General features: G+C 42.3%; 1 protein-coding gene across 1 annotated transcript; it reads left to right on the plus strand.

The window, feature by feature from the left end:
* The first annotated feature begins 46 nt into the window (after window positions 1-46).
* epb41l4b (erythrocyte membrane protein band 4.1 like 4B) lies at window positions 47-17,544 on the plus strand. The gene is made up of 23 exons (XM_026372815.1): window positions 47-2,376; window positions 4,579-4,683; window positions 4,776-4,818; window positions 5,317-5,395; window positions 5,615-5,659; window positions 7,171-7,223; window positions 7,792-7,912; window positions 8,686-8,773; window positions 8,874-8,962; window positions 9,239-9,308; window positions 9,406-9,575; window positions 10,644-10,753; window positions 11,454-11,487; window positions 11,755-11,788; window positions 11,932-12,035; window positions 14,018-14,157; window positions 14,630-14,751; window positions 14,838-14,951; window positions 15,045-15,100; window positions 15,195-15,347; window positions 15,565-15,685; window positions 15,900-16,033; window positions 16,480-17,544. The coding sequence occupies exons 1-23, from the start codon at window positions 2,080-2,082 to the stop codon at window positions 16,541-16,543; spliced, it is 2,346 nt and encodes a 781-aa protein (XP_026228600.1). The 5' UTR covers window positions 47-2,079; the 3' UTR covers window positions 16,544-17,544.
* The last annotated feature ends 164 nt before the right edge of the window (window positions 17,545-17,708 follow it).

The following is a 17,708-nucleotide window of genomic DNA, read 5'->3' on the forward strand; positions in this document are numbered from 1 at the left end:
GTTACTTTATGTTGGGATTCTGTGAAGGATTGGTGATGTCTTGTAGCTAACTCAAGCCTGTTTCACACTTCACTGAAGGGAAGAGTGGTGTGATTATTTAACCTTTAGCTGAGTGCCTCTAAAGCTGGCATCATATCAGTGAAACTATCTCGGCATCACAAATCAGCTTGAACTGTCAGGTAATGCAAAATGCTGGCTTTAAAGGAGACACTTTAATAAAACGTAATATAGCTGTGCAGATTGAAGTGTCTCTGCAGGATTATGATGATGATATGACTTCTTTGATATGGATACAGTGAAATGCAGGCATGTCGAGGTAAAGTATTTGCAATAAGCCTGCTACCGCTAAAATATGCGAGATAATGATACAGAATGTCATCACTTGGCTAATAAATTAGACCATATTTCAGAAGCTGCACAAAAATCCCACATTTGGGAGATGTTTCAATGGGAAGATGCACATTTGTGAGGGTCTGTGTTCTTCTATTGAAGATAAAGATCAGATTTGTAGCTGTAACTGACGACACTGAGATCACATTCTCACTTCACAGCTGAAAATAAGGCCAATATGGCAAATTGAAGACATTTGGGGAGTTTCCTTTCTGTTGGGTGACAAATCGACAATGTTTCTGCACTTGAAAAGGTGGGTTATAGTATAGAAAAGATTTATATTTCTCTCATATACAGAATATTTGGGTGAAAGGATTAGATACACACGGAGGAATTGATTTCCATGAGCATGTTCCTGTTTTTTGTGTTGTTTTTTCTTTTTATTTAGAATAAAGGCATTGTGTAATTTAGTTCTGTTTAGAGGAGTGGAAGTGGGAAATTGAGGAGTTTTGGAGTTTCTGTGATTTAACAATTAAAAAAACTTAAATGACACATTAATGACACATTGCAAATAATTAAAAGTCTAATTTTAGCATGTTCAGACTGAATATAGCTGATTTTGTTCATTTTCAGCCCAAAGAAAAATCTAAATAAAATATTTTTTAAAGTATTTTCTACACGATTTTATTCTGGCAGTAATGAAACAGGTTAGATGATATTGGGAGACACTAAGCAATAAATTATTTAGCTGATAACTACTTACCTATGTATCCACGTTTGTTATTTATTTCATGTAATATTTATTATATTGTCAATCAATTAATTAATTTGTATTCGTTTTATCAGTTTTATTTCTTTATTTATAAGTGTCAGTGTCATTTGGACTGTACTTTAAAGGGCTTTGACTTGACAAATAAAGTCCCAGTACTCCTGGTTTTTGGTCCTGGTTATGACCCTTTAGCCACCTCTGGGGCACCTGGACCTGGACCTGGACCTGGACCTGGACCTGGACCTGGACCTGGACCTGGACCTGGACCTGGACCCCACCCTGGGAGCCTCTAATGATCTGCTATCATCTACCTTCCCTGCAGGATGCCGTGACCGACAGGTGGCGCTGATTCACCGGCGCTCGTGGGTCAGTCGGAGACAGAAGTTTGTTCTGCGCTGGGTTTTTACGCAGGCGCAGATCGCGCTGTTTGTCCAGTTTCGCTGGTTGACTTTTACCTGTGAGGTGTTCCAGTTTCGGTTCGCTGGGAATAAGCAACAGCAGCCGGCAGGGTCCGGTCCACGGGTCAGAAGACTTTGTTCCTCCCTCCCCGGCCCCGTGTGACTCAGGGTTCCTGCTGCGGAGCGTCGGTCGGGATTTCTCCGGGATTTTTAGAGTCGGTGCGCAACAGCGAGCTAAACAGGAGGCAGGTGCACCGGAGAGGACAGGACAGGCGAGGACTGGATTTCCGTGAGAGTCCTGTCGTTCAAAGCGAATTGAATGATTGGAAATCAACTGGTTGGAGCCTGGCTGGTCGATCTGCGTTAGTTTCATTAGTATGCGGCTGAAGTCCCCCCGCTGCTGCCGACATCCAGCCTGAGGACTGATCGGCAGCCCTGAAGTCTCCTCCGCGCCTGCTGAGTGACTCCTCGCCCCGGAGAGGACGAGGAGGAGGCGGCGGCAGCAGAAGCGGGACCTCGGCTGCGGTGCGGAACAGTTTTGACACAGACATCAGGGACCACGTCGCCCTGTGGATCAAGAAGATGATGGGCTTTCTGCGCCGGACGTTCAGCCGCCGCTCCCGGAGCCGCTTCCCGACGAGAGAGAGGGACGAGCGGGACGGCAAAGGGGGAGGAGGAGGAGCGGGAGGAGGAGGAGGAGGAGCAGGAGGGGTGACCGGGAACCCCCTGCTCCTGGCCCATCAGCAGCAGGTCGTCCATGCGCCGGCCGTGGTCAGCGGCGGAGCCTCGGTCCACATACCGGCGGCCGGCACGGCGCGCAGCATCATCACCTGCCGCGTCCTGCTGCTCGACGGCTCGGATGTCAACGTGGATTTGCCTGTGAGTGCACGGACGACGGCTCTGTGTGGTCATGCTGCATGGCACAGCGTGCACACATGCACCAGGGTGTCCAAGTGTGGTCCGGGGACCCCGTAGGGGCCGTAAGCCGGTTCCTGATGGTGTCATGCAAAAATGAAAGACAGGGTTACCTGGCTTGAATTGAGTTTGATTTATTTTAATTTAAAATGTGAGGAGAAGCTGTTTCACAGTTTGGTTTAAAGTCTCATAATAAGAGTTGGATCAACCCAACACCTGATGGAGCATAGCCAAAGGTTTTTTCTTCCAGGCTTGTAGGCAAACAATTCAAACTATTAATGGATTAGTAGAGTGACAGGAAACATTTATACTTAATTCATTTCACTGTAGACTGAATAAGACTTTGTCTCTTCTCTCAGGTGAGATGTGCAACCTTGAACATTACTTTGAGATCTGAGACTTTGCTTTTAGATTTTTTTTACTAAATTGTTTAGATTAGTACATAATCTAAACAATTAAGCTGTAGATTAATTGGTAATGAAAATCAGTCTTAGTTGCATCCCAAGTTCAAATCTGCAACAATATGTGTGTTTAAACTTCATATTTGGGGTTTGGCACCGGCAAGTTTCTCTTTGCCAAAGTTTCCCAGCCTGTAGTGACATATGAGTGTGTGTATTGGAGTGTGTCTCTCTGCATGACAGCCAGTGACGGCTGATTCTTCGCTTTACTTCCCCATTCTTACTGAACAGAAATCTAACATTGATATACTTGAAACTGCCCCCTCCTGTTTTCTCTAGCATCTTCCTGTTACTTTCTTTTCCTCTTCTACTCCTCCATCATTCTTTTTGCTCGTATCTAATCATCCTCAAGCAATCTTCGCTCTCCCCCTCCTCGTGCCCCTCCCTCCTAATCCTCTTTTACACTCCCTCTGTGGCCTGCTCCCTTGCTCATCGTCTTACTCTTTCACACGCTTCCTCCTCATCCTCTCCTTCTTGTGCTCCATCCATCTCCCTCCGTCTCTTTCCTTCTATTCCCCGACTCCCTGATCTGATTTACCACTGTGGGGACTCTGTGGGTGTCACAGACAAATGCTACGAGTGTGTGACGGGTAGGTGGGATGATGAGCATGTGTGTGGGCACGCGTGCGTAAGTGGTTTCACATAAGATGTTTTCATTTTGAAGGTTGCGTGTGTCACTGAAGCTGTTGCGTTCATGCATCACCTCTGAAGCATTCAGCCCGTGTATACTGGGTTATCAGGGTAGGGAGTCTTTCTCTTGTCCTACAGGGACGTTACAGCAATAACACAAAGCCACAGCTATTACGGCTACAGCGACAAAATGTCACAGGGCTTGTCAAGCTGGCGGCTTAGTCACAGGTGTGTTGGAACAAGTTTGTTCATGTCCTCTTGTTTTCCCACAGGCTTTGATACAGATGCAAAGAAATAAGCTGAAACTCACCTATTAAGGCTTGTTAGTTTTCACATCAGGCTGAATACAGTAAAAAAAAAAAAAAAAAAAGGTAGAACGGAATCACTAAAATGTTCACTTCATTGTGTGTGATTGTACAAGGCCAATTTCGCCTCATTGTTGCTCCTGCATGTGCACCCACGTGACAGAGGCTATGATTTCAATCAGCCTCTCTAAAATACATGCAGTACAATGAGTAAGAGCATTCTGGTGATTTTTTTTTTTTTTCTGTTCCCAATCCTTTAATACCACTGATTTCCACACACACTCATACACTCCCCAGGACGTTTAGACTGGTTATCAAGATCCAAAGTACAAGGCTGTCATCTTTCTGCACACACACACACACACAAACACACAAACACTGTGTTTGTTTTATGGGTCACACTTGAGTTGAGATCAAGACACATCTGCTCGTAAACTGTGGCACATACCATTTGGGACATAATGCTGAAAGTTGCTCTTACTTGTGTTTTTGGTTCGGTGTGATAAAGGCCCAAATAAGGGTCTTTCCCTCAGGGGCTTGTTCTTCTCTTTATGACCCAGATGTCCACCACTTTCACATTCACTGCAAGTCGGTTTTCCCCTGTTATGGACCTAATTTGCTCTCATGCCTCAGCTACGGAGACAGTTGAATGATGAAACTCCTGATTCAGTTTTGAGGACTCAGTTTGTCCAGAGAAAATTGTGTTGGTATAACAGTAGATCAGAGATAAACACACATTTGAAAATCATTAACCTTCTGTTCTTCTGCTGTAGAGCCAATCCAAAGGCCAGGATCTTTTTGACCAGATCATGTATCACATAGACCTGGTTGAGACAGACTACTTTGGATTGCAGTTCATGGACACAGATCAAGTCTCAGTGAGTAGCAGCTTTTACTTCTGCCACAGTAGATCAAAAATTCATAAAAACTCATTCTCCCCTTGTGTTTCTATCTCTTCTTTCTTTTTTAGCACTGGTTGGATATGTCCAAGCAGATAAAGAAACAGATCAGAGGTGAGTTCAGGCTGGTTTTCTAATTAGGCTCGCTTGTGTACGTGTGCAGGAAAATGTGCAGCGTGCAGGTGAGTGGGGAGCAGGTGGTACGTTATCAGATGTTGACATGGTGATTAGTGTGTGCGTTAGGAGTCGTACTCTTGTTTGCTCTGCAGCTTGTAACAGGTGGGTGAATGGTGCAAAAGGGGGAAGGAGAGATGGATGTTGTTTGTTGCATGATCTTTTATTCACTGAGTTGTAGTTCAGGAGCTTATAAGAAACAAAATGATGTGGAAGCAATACAGGAAAGAAATGTTAAAGGATGCTACATTGAGATGTGAGTGAATAAAGATTTATGTCCTACTGGACAGTGATAGATGAGATGAAATGGATAAAATAAATCATAGGACGATTTGATTTAATTAAATACATTTTAGATAAATGACTGCTTCATCTCTCTCCACTCACACACACCTAGTCTTTATTCACACTTTTCCCTGCTGTCTTTATTTCTTTCAGACGGACGTCCTTACAGATTGTTCTTCAGAGTGAAATTTTACTCTTCAGAGCCAAATAACCTGCGTGAGGAATTTACAAGGTAAAACATGCACACACATATGAACACACACACACACACACACACACACACAGTTTTCTCAGTGTAGCTATCCAAAGGGGACGTGAGGCTAATTACTTTGCTGCTGTGGGCAGATTCAAATCAAGGCCAAATGGACAGAGACTTGTTAAAGCATTTTATGTGTCAGAGATGAGGAAAAGCTGGTGATATATCATTTGATTTATTTTCTTACCTCAACAGGTATCTGTTTGTGTTGCAGCTTCGGCAAGATATTCTGTCTGGAAAGTAAGTTTGTATAAACACATAAAGTGTACCACAGTTTTGTAACACACTATACTATAATATATATTTTTGCACATCTATGAGAATGTCAAACACGCTTATTTCGAGACATTGATGTATTCACAAACACACCTACACATGTTCATAAAAGAAGGAACTATGCAGGAGATGTGGGAAGCAAATGACCTGGACAAAGAAACGACTCAAGGCTGCACAGACAAATAGCATTTCACATGTAAAGACCACACTAGTCGTCCATGTTTAAAGATGGGCGGATTGAAAAAAGATGAAGTAGTAGTAGGAGGAAGTCGTCAGGTAAAGCTGGCCTTAAGTGTAAGTGTAAGTAATGTAATGTCAAATGTAAGTTAGACTAGTTGTGAAGAAGAGGGTTAAACATGCATGAAAGTGAAGGGAGGGGGCCGGTGATGAACTGCAGCAAACAGGAGATGATTAGTTAACCACGTATCAGTAAGTCTGACAGGTGAGCGATCGTGCTACAGATCCCAGATAACTAGTCATTGTAACAAATAAAGAGTGTAGCTCTGTGAGATCTGTGAGGCTGAACTTTGACAAACAGGTGCTATGAGCTTAGTGTAGCTAACAAGCAAGCTATGCCTCTGGAAATGAAAACAGAATAGATGGAAATGCAGGATATTATTCCTTATTTTTACTATAAAAGAACTGAGACAAGAAAGTCAAGTTATATCAAATAACCAAGTTAATTGGCATTTCCTAAAAGTTAAATTGGTGGATGAATACCTGATGTACAGTATAAAATAACATCCCTACAGTATCTACTATGAAGGGTAATTTGACCTCATTACTGCAGTGTGAAGCAAGTTGAAGATCTGACTGCCTGGTAGAGGGGCATGAGTGGATGCAGCTCTGAAACCAGTGAGCACTTGCATCCTTTTGTAAATAAGCACGTCTGTCATGTATTAATGGCGGTTAGTGAGGAAAGATGAACACGCCTTAACAAAAACAAAGGACATCATTCAACTCGAATTGTGTTCTGCTCTGCTCATGAGACCAAAACAAGTCCTCACAAGCCATGCCCTGGTATTTCCCCCCGGTTTGTGCACGACTATCTGGATCTCGAAAGTAGGATTAAAGCTGATAGACACACACTCACCTGTGCGAGCGTATGGGTCACCTACATGAGAGTTTGGGGGACTTCTGTGCACATTGTTGCAGCTTCTCATGTACAAACACGAGCCTGTGTGCACAAACACACTCTGAGACTGTGTGTTACCACTCTTCCCTCCTTGCTCTATCTGGGCCACGGATCCCCAGAGTCCAGCTCTATTATAAAGCTCAAGATCAGGAACAGCACAGGGTTGCTTATTTTAGGAAAAGCGTTGCTCTCCTCCTTGACATGCACATGCAGTGCAGGGCATTCACACACTTTTTTGTCTTTCTAACACATCATAACATGTACTATCACACCATGAATAGGGCAGTGGACTTGCTTTGATGAAGCACTCACAGCTCATCATCAGTGTCTCTTCTTGCAGATTGAAATGTCCGTATGACGTGTCAGTCGAGCTGGCTTCATATTGTTTACAAAGTAAGTAGACTTCATTTGTATTTACAGTCACACTGAGAGTATGACCTCTCAAACGGCCACGCTGTTGCAGTGCATGTGGAGTATTCATATTACTGCCACCTGTTTTCCAAAGCTCCAACACTCACTTTGTTTGATTTGACCTCTCAGGAAGCAGTTCATTTGTTTCATTTGGATATGAAAATCAACACGCAGACTTGAGGCATGTATTTTCTTCCTTGGTGGTGCAGCCTACTTTGACACCCAAGATTTGAGTGTTAGCTACAGAAAAGCAAGTCATGCATTAATTACTGCATACATCCGATTGCCAAATTAAATAAAATGAGTTTGCAGGTTCCTCAAATTAAAAAAGGTGGCACTTCTGCAGTCTGTCCTCAGATACGAAACATTAAAGCTTAAAAGCACCAACAAGAAAAAGTGTTTTAAAGTGAAACTAATCCAATATTTACAGTTTATTGTTATTGAAAACGTTTTTTTGTTTTACTTCATAATGTTCAGTTCGGCCCTTGTTTTTATGATTGTCTTGGTTTTTGAGCCTTAAACTCGATGTTGTGTGTTTATTGTCATCCAGGTGAGTTGGGAGACTGTGATCCTTTGGAGCACTCTCCTGAACTGGTGTCTGAGTTTCGTTTCAGCCCCAAACAGAGCGAGGCCATGGAGGCGGACATCTTCAGCAGGTGGCTGGAGCTTAGGTGAGAAAAAACATATATCATAAATTCAGTGTGAGGCTTTATCAGAAACATTTAATGTTGCAAAAAATGAGACATTTCCACCACCTAAAACCGAGGACACGTTTCACCTGCATCTGTACTAGTTGCCACAATACTCCTGCTGTGTCAAAGCCACTTACTGGAGGGTTTCCAGTCGCTGGTGATTTGACCTGAGCAGGTTTTTGTTCTCACTGGATCAAACAACTGGGGCAAAAAGCTGAGCACTGAGTAGGAGAGGAAGTCGCTCTGCTGCTGCTTTTCAGCGCCAGCATTTCAACTGATGACGTCTAAATTTCACTGTCCCTTCTCTCTCTCTCCTCCTGTGCCTCGGCCTCGCTCTCACTGGCCTGTGTGAAGGATTAAGGGATTAATCCCTGGAGGGTCTTGATTGATTCCGGGCAGTATTTAACCCAGCCGCGCTCTGATTGCTCCCATCTCGGATTAGATTACATACACATATGCTGTTCGGCGAGGCGACGGAGCCGCACAAAGACGAACCCCCTCTGAGTTCACAGTCATTCTTACAGACCACACCAACACTGAGTCAGAGACGCAGCCAGAGAGCTACTCACCGAGCTAACACCAATTACCTCTAGAGGTCATACAGCAAGTGCCATTGTTGATAGGTTTCTTTTTCAGACCCAGGTGCCACACAGAGTCAGAGCTGAGGTGAGGTGGAGTGAGTGATGTTTTCGTGTGACTGTTTTGGGCATGAATCCCAGCATGGTGTCTTTTTTTTTTTTTTACATCCTCAGGGGAAAGAGCCCATCTCAAGCAGAGATTTCTTTTCTCAACAAATGCAAGTGGCTGGAGCTGTACGGAGTAGATATGCACTTTGTCAAGGTGTGAGAGTGTTTTTTTGCTATCACAAATATCACTTATGCATGAGGACTTTACAGGTGTGTATTGCAACTTAAGGTGCATGTGTGTGTTGTCTGCTCAGGGCAGAGATGGAGGAGAATACGCGTTAGGCCTCACTCCTACTGGTATCCTGGTTTTTGAAGGCTCCAACAAAATCGGCCTCTTCTTTTGGTAAGTACATCAAACAGATCCAATCTACTAGTTAACAAAGTTGGAGCTGTAACAATGTGGGGTGACAAATTCCAGCTTTTTTATACATCTTTTATTCATCTACAACTTCTCAAAGGAGACACTTAAGTGCCTCTCTGTGTATTATCTCATATTAAACTCAATTCTTAGGTTATTACTTCAACAAAGTGAGACATTTAAAGATGATAAGACCCAAACTGTGAACACTAAAACTAATAATCCTTCTTGTGTGTTTTTGTGTCTCTGTGTGTAATTTAGGCCCAAAATCACTCGCCTGGACTTCAAAAAGAGTCGACTCACGTTGGTGGTGGTGGAAGATGATGATCAGGTTTGTAACTTGTGGCGTGTTGACATCTAAACAAGCGCACACGCTCAGCTGTGAGGCGACTAACAAACAAGTATTTGGTTGTTTCCTCACTGTGCAGGGTCGTGAGCAGGAGCACACGTTTGTGTTCCAGCTGGCCAGCTCCAAGATCTGTAAACACCTGTGGAAATGTGCCGTGGAGAGCCACTCCTTCTTCCGGCTACGGCAGCCAACCACAGGCAAAGCGAGCCGCAGCGACTTCACACGACTCGGATCCCGCTTCAGATTCAGGTAGCGCTCGCAGACTCATCAAACTCAGGTAGTTGTGTCCAGCACTTATACCAGCATATGGGGAATAATGTGTCACATGAAACAGAGCCTTTGTATCTATGGTTACAGCGTATCTATGGTTACATGGATCTGTTCCTATGGCGACTGAGATTTCCCCTTCATATTATTTGTTTTCTTCAGACTGTTATCAGAGATCATCAAAGCAAATTCTCACACTTGAAGGGCACTTCCTGTCATTTGTTGGAGCAGCTAAAGAAAGCAAGTGTGAAGTGCCAGCGGATACACTCTCAAGTTACAGGTGGTGGAAGTAAAAATATCAACACCTGTCCAGTGCAGTGTGATCCAACATTATTCACATGTCACTGTGACCTATATGGAAGTTTGTGCTGCAGCTAATTATTTATCAGTTTCAGCCTCAGGTCATAATAGAAATCAGTGAGCAATAAGAAATTTAAAGAAATTTTTATACTAGTTCATTTTGTGCGTTTTATAACCTCCTAAACTTAGAAGGACGCTTTCATCACATCAGATAATTATGCTTACTAAAGCCCCCTCCAGTCACACATTAAGACACTTAAAATAGCCCTCATTTGAAGATAAACTGCATCTGATGTGTTTTTTTTCCCACAAAAAGTCAATTTAACTTAACTTAAAAATTCATCAAAGCACATCAACCGTTTTTCTTCTCATTGAAGAATTTTAATTTTTAAAGGTTAATAGCCCAAAACAGTGGCTGCACGCTTCAGATTCACAGCTATAACATTCAGCAGCAGAGTGGACGACTCACCAGCACCTTCCTGTTCCAGGTCTACAAGCTTTCTGTCAACAAACGTCTGCTTCGAATGTCTTTTTTCTTCTTTAGATTTGTTGCTTGGTTTGTACCTCGCTTGTAGGTTGCTTTGGATAAAGATTTTTTACCAAATGACTAAAGGTGCGTTTCGTGTAATTTAAAATTAGGCTCATTTTATTTGTGGTTTCCTATGAAACCTCCCAAACTTAGAACTAAGCTTATAAAATCTTTTTGTAACGTTTATATTTTTTGTTTTATCTCTTCTTCTTTTGTCTCAGTGGTAAAACGGAGTATCAAGCCACTCACGGAGGTCGACTGAGGAGAGCCAGCACATTCGAGAGAAGGCCGAGCAAGCGATACCCCTCCCGCACACACTCACTGGGAAAAGGTGAGTTTTATCTGCACTTTCACAACATTGATGAGTAAAAGCACCTGTTTTGTGCTTTTTATGCCAGCACGTGTTACTGTAAAAGTCGCATGCTGTTTTAATCCTCTAATTAAATTTGCTGTACAAAATTAGCGTTGAGCTTATTATATTAGAGAAGAAAAGCAGCAGACTGTAAAATTATCTTCCTGTCCGCATGGTTTTATCTAAAAATGGTAATACAACAGGATCAAAATACTTAAAACTGGTCTTGCTTTTTATAAAGAAAGTGGTCTAAATTCTAGGTTATTAAACTTAAGTGTCACCTTTCTACTTTTTCTAAAGCACCTGCTGTACTCTTCACTCCTCCATAATTCCCACCTTCTGTGAGCTACGCTGGCCCACAAGCTTCTACGTCACCATAATCTATCCTACATGTATGATTAAGTGCAGACTGCAGACTGTATTTTCTCCAAATGTGTCAGCCCTGACATCCAAACACCTTTTATTTATTGGATTTAGAACATGCATTCACCCCCGTAATAAAAAAAAAAAAGAATGACGACTCAAATAATAGCTGAGCACCAGAAGAAAAAAAAAAAACTCTTACACTAGATAATGCCTTTGAAAAAGTATAAATAAATGAAGACAAAGTGACACATTGGCAGTGCTGCTTTTCATTTGTCTGCTTTCCTCTCTAACTGATATTATATCTCTCTGTTAGCTGCCATTTCTCCAGCCAAGCCTCCACATATCAGGTAAAACAAACACTCAACATCACCCTTAAATAAAATAAAAAAAATAGGCACATGCACGGTCAGATTACTGTACTTCTGCATTCACTTCTTATCCTTAATCCTCATAAAGGTACAGATAATATTAACTGTATAAAAGAAAAGTGAAATGTCCTTCCTTTGTCCTTGGTCGTGGATCATCCACCATGAAAACTCACCATACAGGCATAGAGAAGCAAATGTTTTCAGTTTGTTAATCTGCTATCAGTGATTGTTGTCATTCTTTTCCAGCTCTCATGCCAGCCCTGATCCCAGCCTACATCCAGTGAGTGACCTCAGATAACCCACTTTCACAGACACACACGCACACAGCAGCAGCAGCCAGTCACTGATCTGGCTTCGTCCTTGTGACAACATTTAATTTCAGCATCTCTTCAATCCCTCTGCTCTCCTCTCCTCCCTCTCCAGTACCAGCACAATATTCCCATTGGTCACGAGCCATGGCACACGCCCCACCCTGCTCTCACACCCCCAGTTTACCTGCAGCCCTCCGGACACACGCCACCGCACAGGTAAGATGACTGATCACACACACAGAGGACAGGCTTTAGATAAACTGTTCAGACTCATCTCATCTCTGTTCCTTACACGTTTTCTGTTTGTGTCACTCATACACTTCATTATGCTGCTTGTCTATGTGTGTGTTTGTTTTATACACCTCCATAATTCTGTGCATGTGCGATCCTCCTTCACCCTGTCACATTCAGGCCTTCTCTTGTGGCGACGAGTCCTGTGTACAGTCATCCTCCTGTCCCGGAACCACCCCGCAACACATTACAAGGATCCAACAGTGTGATGTACAAGGATAAGGTCATGACTGAACTTTGACCTCTGCTTGACCTGGGAATATGATTCAAAACCCAGACTCTTAACACTAAAACCAGCCGGTGTCCCAGAGAGAGAGGCTCTGTTGCTGGACTCAACAGAAACAGTTGTCACTTTCATCTTCATCACGTCTGTCCTCATCCGTTTGTCACATCCCCTCACGTGCTTCAGTGGTCATCTTCCTAAAATAAGGACTTTCTCTAAGGTTGACATGAGGCAGAGATACCGCATGAGGTCAAAGGGTCAGGTGCATGCTGGTTAATTATTGTGATTTGTCATGGAGGCATTAAGGCACCTTAAGAACCTTTAACACCACAGGTTGCTGCAATTTGCACTAAAAATCATCCTTTTTCTCTGGCTCATAATTGAGTCAAACCCGAACACATGTTATTAGGTGTAGCTTGAGTTTACCTCTAACAACATTCTGATATCTGTTGCAAATAACTGTCCACAAATCAGAATAGCATAATATAAAAAAGATGATCTTTCTATCTCCAAATGTTTTCTGAGAATAATCAAATTTTTAAATTGTTTTTTATTATTTGTTTAAGGGTTATTCAGTGATGTTTGTCTGTTCATCTATGAGTACGTTACAAGAATTCATTATTATTAATTATTTCAATTAATTCTGAATACATTGCCAAATATAGACCTAAAATAAGACTAAAGTTGTAGCTCACTGCTAAGTAACCGAGTCAATGGGACACATTATACTTCCTGTTTACATTCCCCATAGCCCCTACATTATGGGAACACTTCCTGTGATTTGTTGGTTATGAATGTGCTAATCAAACAAATGCTGACATTAGAAATCCCAAAATTTAAGATTCGCCTTTTACTTTTTGCACTATTTACCTTTTTTTTTTTTTTTTTAATTTACATTCTCCTGTGACTTTCTTTTTCTCTAACAAGAACACGTTTCTCTATCCACTCACATACAGATATACAGTAAAGTTTGAAAGACACTACTGTATCACAAATAAAACACAGCTGGCACCAGGCTTATAATGGCTTTGTGCCTTTGCTTTTGAACATCTTCACTGATATTTTAATGCCTCAGTACGTTTACTGCTGTCTGCCTGGAAGATTAGATTTGTCTGCTTGCCTTGTAAAAATCATGTGACAGCTAATTAATTCAGATTGTTTTAATTAGAAATAAATGAGTTGAATATCAACAGGTGGAAGGGATCCAGTTAGACGCATGCTGTACATCGGTTTAGGGATTATGCTGCTTTATGTATAGTGTGAAAAACATGAACTAGGATCCTGCATATGTTGTGTTTGTGCCTTCAAAGTGAGGTTTTTAAATAAACGTCACACTCGCGTTCTGTCAGGTTACAGATTTTCTAAATCGGCTGTTTACAGAAATGTGGCTAATGTTTTACTGTTATTGTGTGTGTTGCCTTTTACTCTGTGATGTTTACTGAAATCACACAATGCTTTTAGGGATGTTGCCATATATCGCTTCTAAACAAATAAACTTTAAAACTGCAACAGAAATGAATTGTTTTATAGCTCGAGCCGCCTATTTCATTTCAAATGAGGTTGTTTAAAATCTTGAGTCTCAAATTTGGTAAATGGTGATTTATATGTAGTTTAAAATCAGCGGTTGTGGTAAAAGTGGCACGTTGTTAAAGGGGGGGTTGATTGCATCATGTGTCATCTTCAGTTTCCCTCTGAGTGGTCCTGCTTCACACCATCAGTTCAGCGTTGAGGAGAATGAGACTTCGTATTCTGGCAAGATCCACCACCACCACCGCCGCCACACACACAGCCAGGACACGCTTTGCCACACACACACCAAGAACAGTGAGTACTTTCAGTCTGAAGAAGTGCTGTCCAGACAATGTCTGTCCTCAAATCTGTGATGAGTCTAGTAGGTACACTGATGCTCTTTTCATCAGCACGCTGTGTTTTGTTTAAGGGGTCGACTCATCCAAATCCCAAACCATACTTTGTTACTTAAAGGAGAACTTCTAATTCGGGTCTATCTTAAAACAACAGTCAGATTGATTTAAGTGTTTTGTTTCAGAAATTCTGTCTTTGTTACTAATAGGTCATATACATACTAACATGAACACTGTTTATACGTATAATAATAGGCAGATTTCTGTTAAACTATTTGTGCTATAACACTGTTATTGCTGAAATACCACTGGGATTCTGTGGGAACAGATGTTTGTGTGATTTGGGTGAATTGCCCATTCTGTCACAGTCTCTTGTCCGATTATATCTGTCTCTTTCTGTAGTGCATTTTCTCATTACCGTTTGTGTGTACTAGAACGTCGAGCTCCTCCCTGCCCGGCAGATGAGTTGGACATTTCTCAGTGTCTGCTCAAAGCTCTGGAGTCAGACAGCGATTCTCCTCCTTGGCCCTCGCTGCATGTCAACATGGACAACAAGGTCAGACACATTTCCTATTCATTGCTTTCCCCTTCTGCTTACACAGTGAGGTCTTACACAAGTTGTGTTCTCTTTCTCTTTGGCAGGGAGAGGAGAAGCAACTGTCTGAAAAGTCTCTGCACCCTCCTGCCTCTCCAGCAATGCTCCCTGACCACCTCAAGTGTAACATCCTCAAGGCCCAGATGGAGGCAGCGTTCAGGGTGAGTGCCGAAGCTGACTCTCCCACCTAGCCATCTAAACCTCATGTTCTTTGCAGTTTAATTATTTGGATTCTTTTCTCTGCCAATATTAAGAAGGAAGCTCCACCAACGCCTCGAGGGAAGAGCTCGAGTGAGACCCTCACTGAAAGGCCAGTACTTTATCCTGTCTCCTGCTGCTACAATGTGTTTCTGCATTTATGTGGATCTCTGACTCACTCTCCACGTGATGATTCGGATCTTCAGGTATCAGAGCTCGTCCCAAGACTCTGCTGCATCCAGCCTGACTGCAGACAAAACTCCCCATTGGCAAGACCGCAACCCCACGCCAGAGAGGCTGCAGCCCAAGGCCAACACAAGCAGCAACCGCAGAAAACGACTGGTCAGACAGTTCAGCTTGTGAGTACACATCACCTTTGATTACTGTTGAAGGGCCGAGCTCCCCAACCAGCACTCGAGCGTCTGTGAGTGGAAAATTGCACTCCTGAAATGAATACTTCACAGAATACTCAAAGCAAAAGCCCTGCTATCTCCGCTCTTTGAAAATGACATTCAGTTCACAACAATCAGCGGATCATATAAGTCATTCGGTCCCTCTCAATTTATTCCTCGTCAGTAACCATGAGGATGAGGACAATCTCCCAGAAGCTCTTGCAGCCATCTCCTCCCAGAGTATGGCAAAGTCTGGCTCCAGCAGCTCATTGGACAAACAGATACAGCCGTCTATATACCCACAGGTAATACACGCTCTGACACGTGCACACGCCTTAACAAAAAAAATGAAGAATGGGTGTTTGTTTAGTGCACTGCACTCCAGTTATGGGGGATTACTTCAACCTTTGAGCCTGATCTGGGAGTAAACAGAGGGGTGTATGTGTGTGTGTGTGTGTTTGTTTGTTTGTTTGTTTGTGTGTGTGTGTGTGTGTGTGTATGCGTCGGTGTGTATTGCAGGTGGATAATATGCCAGCACTGGAGCTGGGTAGCCCCTGCTGTCCCTCTCCTTCGCCTTCCCCTCACCTCTCCCCTTCTTACTACTGTAGCTCTGTCCCTCACGTGGTCCCTTACCTTACCGCCCATATTGACAGGTAACACACCTTTGCTCTGCTCTGTGACTCACGTTTAGACAATAGTGGGAAGTAACTGAGGACATTGTACTATTAATAGGTGCTTTGTACTTTTAACTCTCTACATTACACATTTATGTGACACTGTTGTTATTTTTAGATGGATGGGTGCAGAGAAAATAATGTAGTAGTTTATAAAATCTAATGCATCATTACTGATAAACACACAGGGGACTTTTCATTTAAATAAATGTTTTAAAAGTCTAAAGAAGTAGTTGTTTTACAAATAGGTACAATAGTAGCACACCTTTACTTGATTTATACTGACTGATTCTGACTTTGTGAAACCTGTTTTATTATATAAATATGTAGAAATGTGTACTCAAACTCAAACCCTTCTTCCTCAACTTCACATCTATTGTTGTCTCACCACCAATTTTTAATATGAATTTTATATGTGTTTGCAGTGGAGAGGAAATGAGGGTGGACAGAGAGAAGATACTAAGAGCCCTCCTGATGACAGAGCTCTGAGACCTTGACCTTTGACGCCTGTGACATCGCCGCCAGACAAAACAAAACCGGTGTAAACTGGAAGCATGAAATCAAGTTTTAATGTCACTGGCTGCAGTCAAAATGTGTACATTTGCATAATACATTCAGCAGTTATAGATACACATTTGCATAAAGGCAATTGTTATATTTGCTTAATTGTTATTTTAGAAGAATGGTTCTTTATATTTATCAAACTGTATAAACTTTAAGTGAGAGAGAATGAAATGGACTCATTCACACACAGAACAGACAAGCTACAGTGTGACCGATGCTGCCTGCATGATAAATATGTTACAAGATTAACTGTTTATCTGATTTTATTTGGGGGGTTATGTTTAGATTTTATGTGATTTCGTCATCACTGTGTCCATGTTGATGCCTAAACTGTGTTTCAGACAGCGACTGTTGAAGCGTCATGCTCTTCACAATAAGCACCACTGAACCAAAAGTCACTTGAACTTCAAATGATTTGTTGAAAATGTAAAAATACAGTTTTGAGTAATATACCGATACTGTAACAGAACAGGAGTTGTAAACGCTTACTTCTTTATTGTATTCATTCTAAAGTCAGATATACGTTTTGACATGTCAAAACGACAGAGGGTGCAGCAGGTGTAGAGACTGGACTGTGAGTTTGTGCAGCTGCAGGCTCAGTGTGTCCACTAGAAGGAGACATATCTGCATTTACTGCTCATGTAGCAGCTGAACACACTGATCCTGTGTTACAAGTTGTCACGAGAAACAGATCATGAATCACTTCTATTTTTTCTATTTCATTACAGGTCAAATGCAAACCTCATCTCACAGGTTCTTCTTCTTGGGAATTAGGCATCAGTAAGCATAACCCTGCTGTCCGACAACTCTTTTAAGTCCTTTCCTTTATTTTTTCCACAACAACATTTGAGGCAGCATATGATCTGCTGTTCCACTGTATGTGTTGAGTTGTTCGTGCCCTCAGTTGGATCTTAATAAAAGCGACATCATCAGTTTGACAACTCTGTAGCAGCATCTTTGGTCTCTGAATTGACAGGGGAATGAGGATCGACCTCGCCCTGCTGTGTGTGCAGGTCTCACCCACCCTGTGAGGGAATGTAATAAAGAATATCACTGATTTATCTGCCTCTACACACCTAACAAGTACAGT

Source organism: Anabas testudineus, chromosome 16 (genome assembly GCF_900324465.2).
Source record: "Anabas testudineus chromosome 16, fAnaTes1.2, whole genome shotgun sequence".
Taxonomy (NCBI): domain Eukaryota; kingdom Metazoa; phylum Chordata; class Actinopteri; order Anabantiformes; family Anabantidae; genus Anabas; species Anabas testudineus.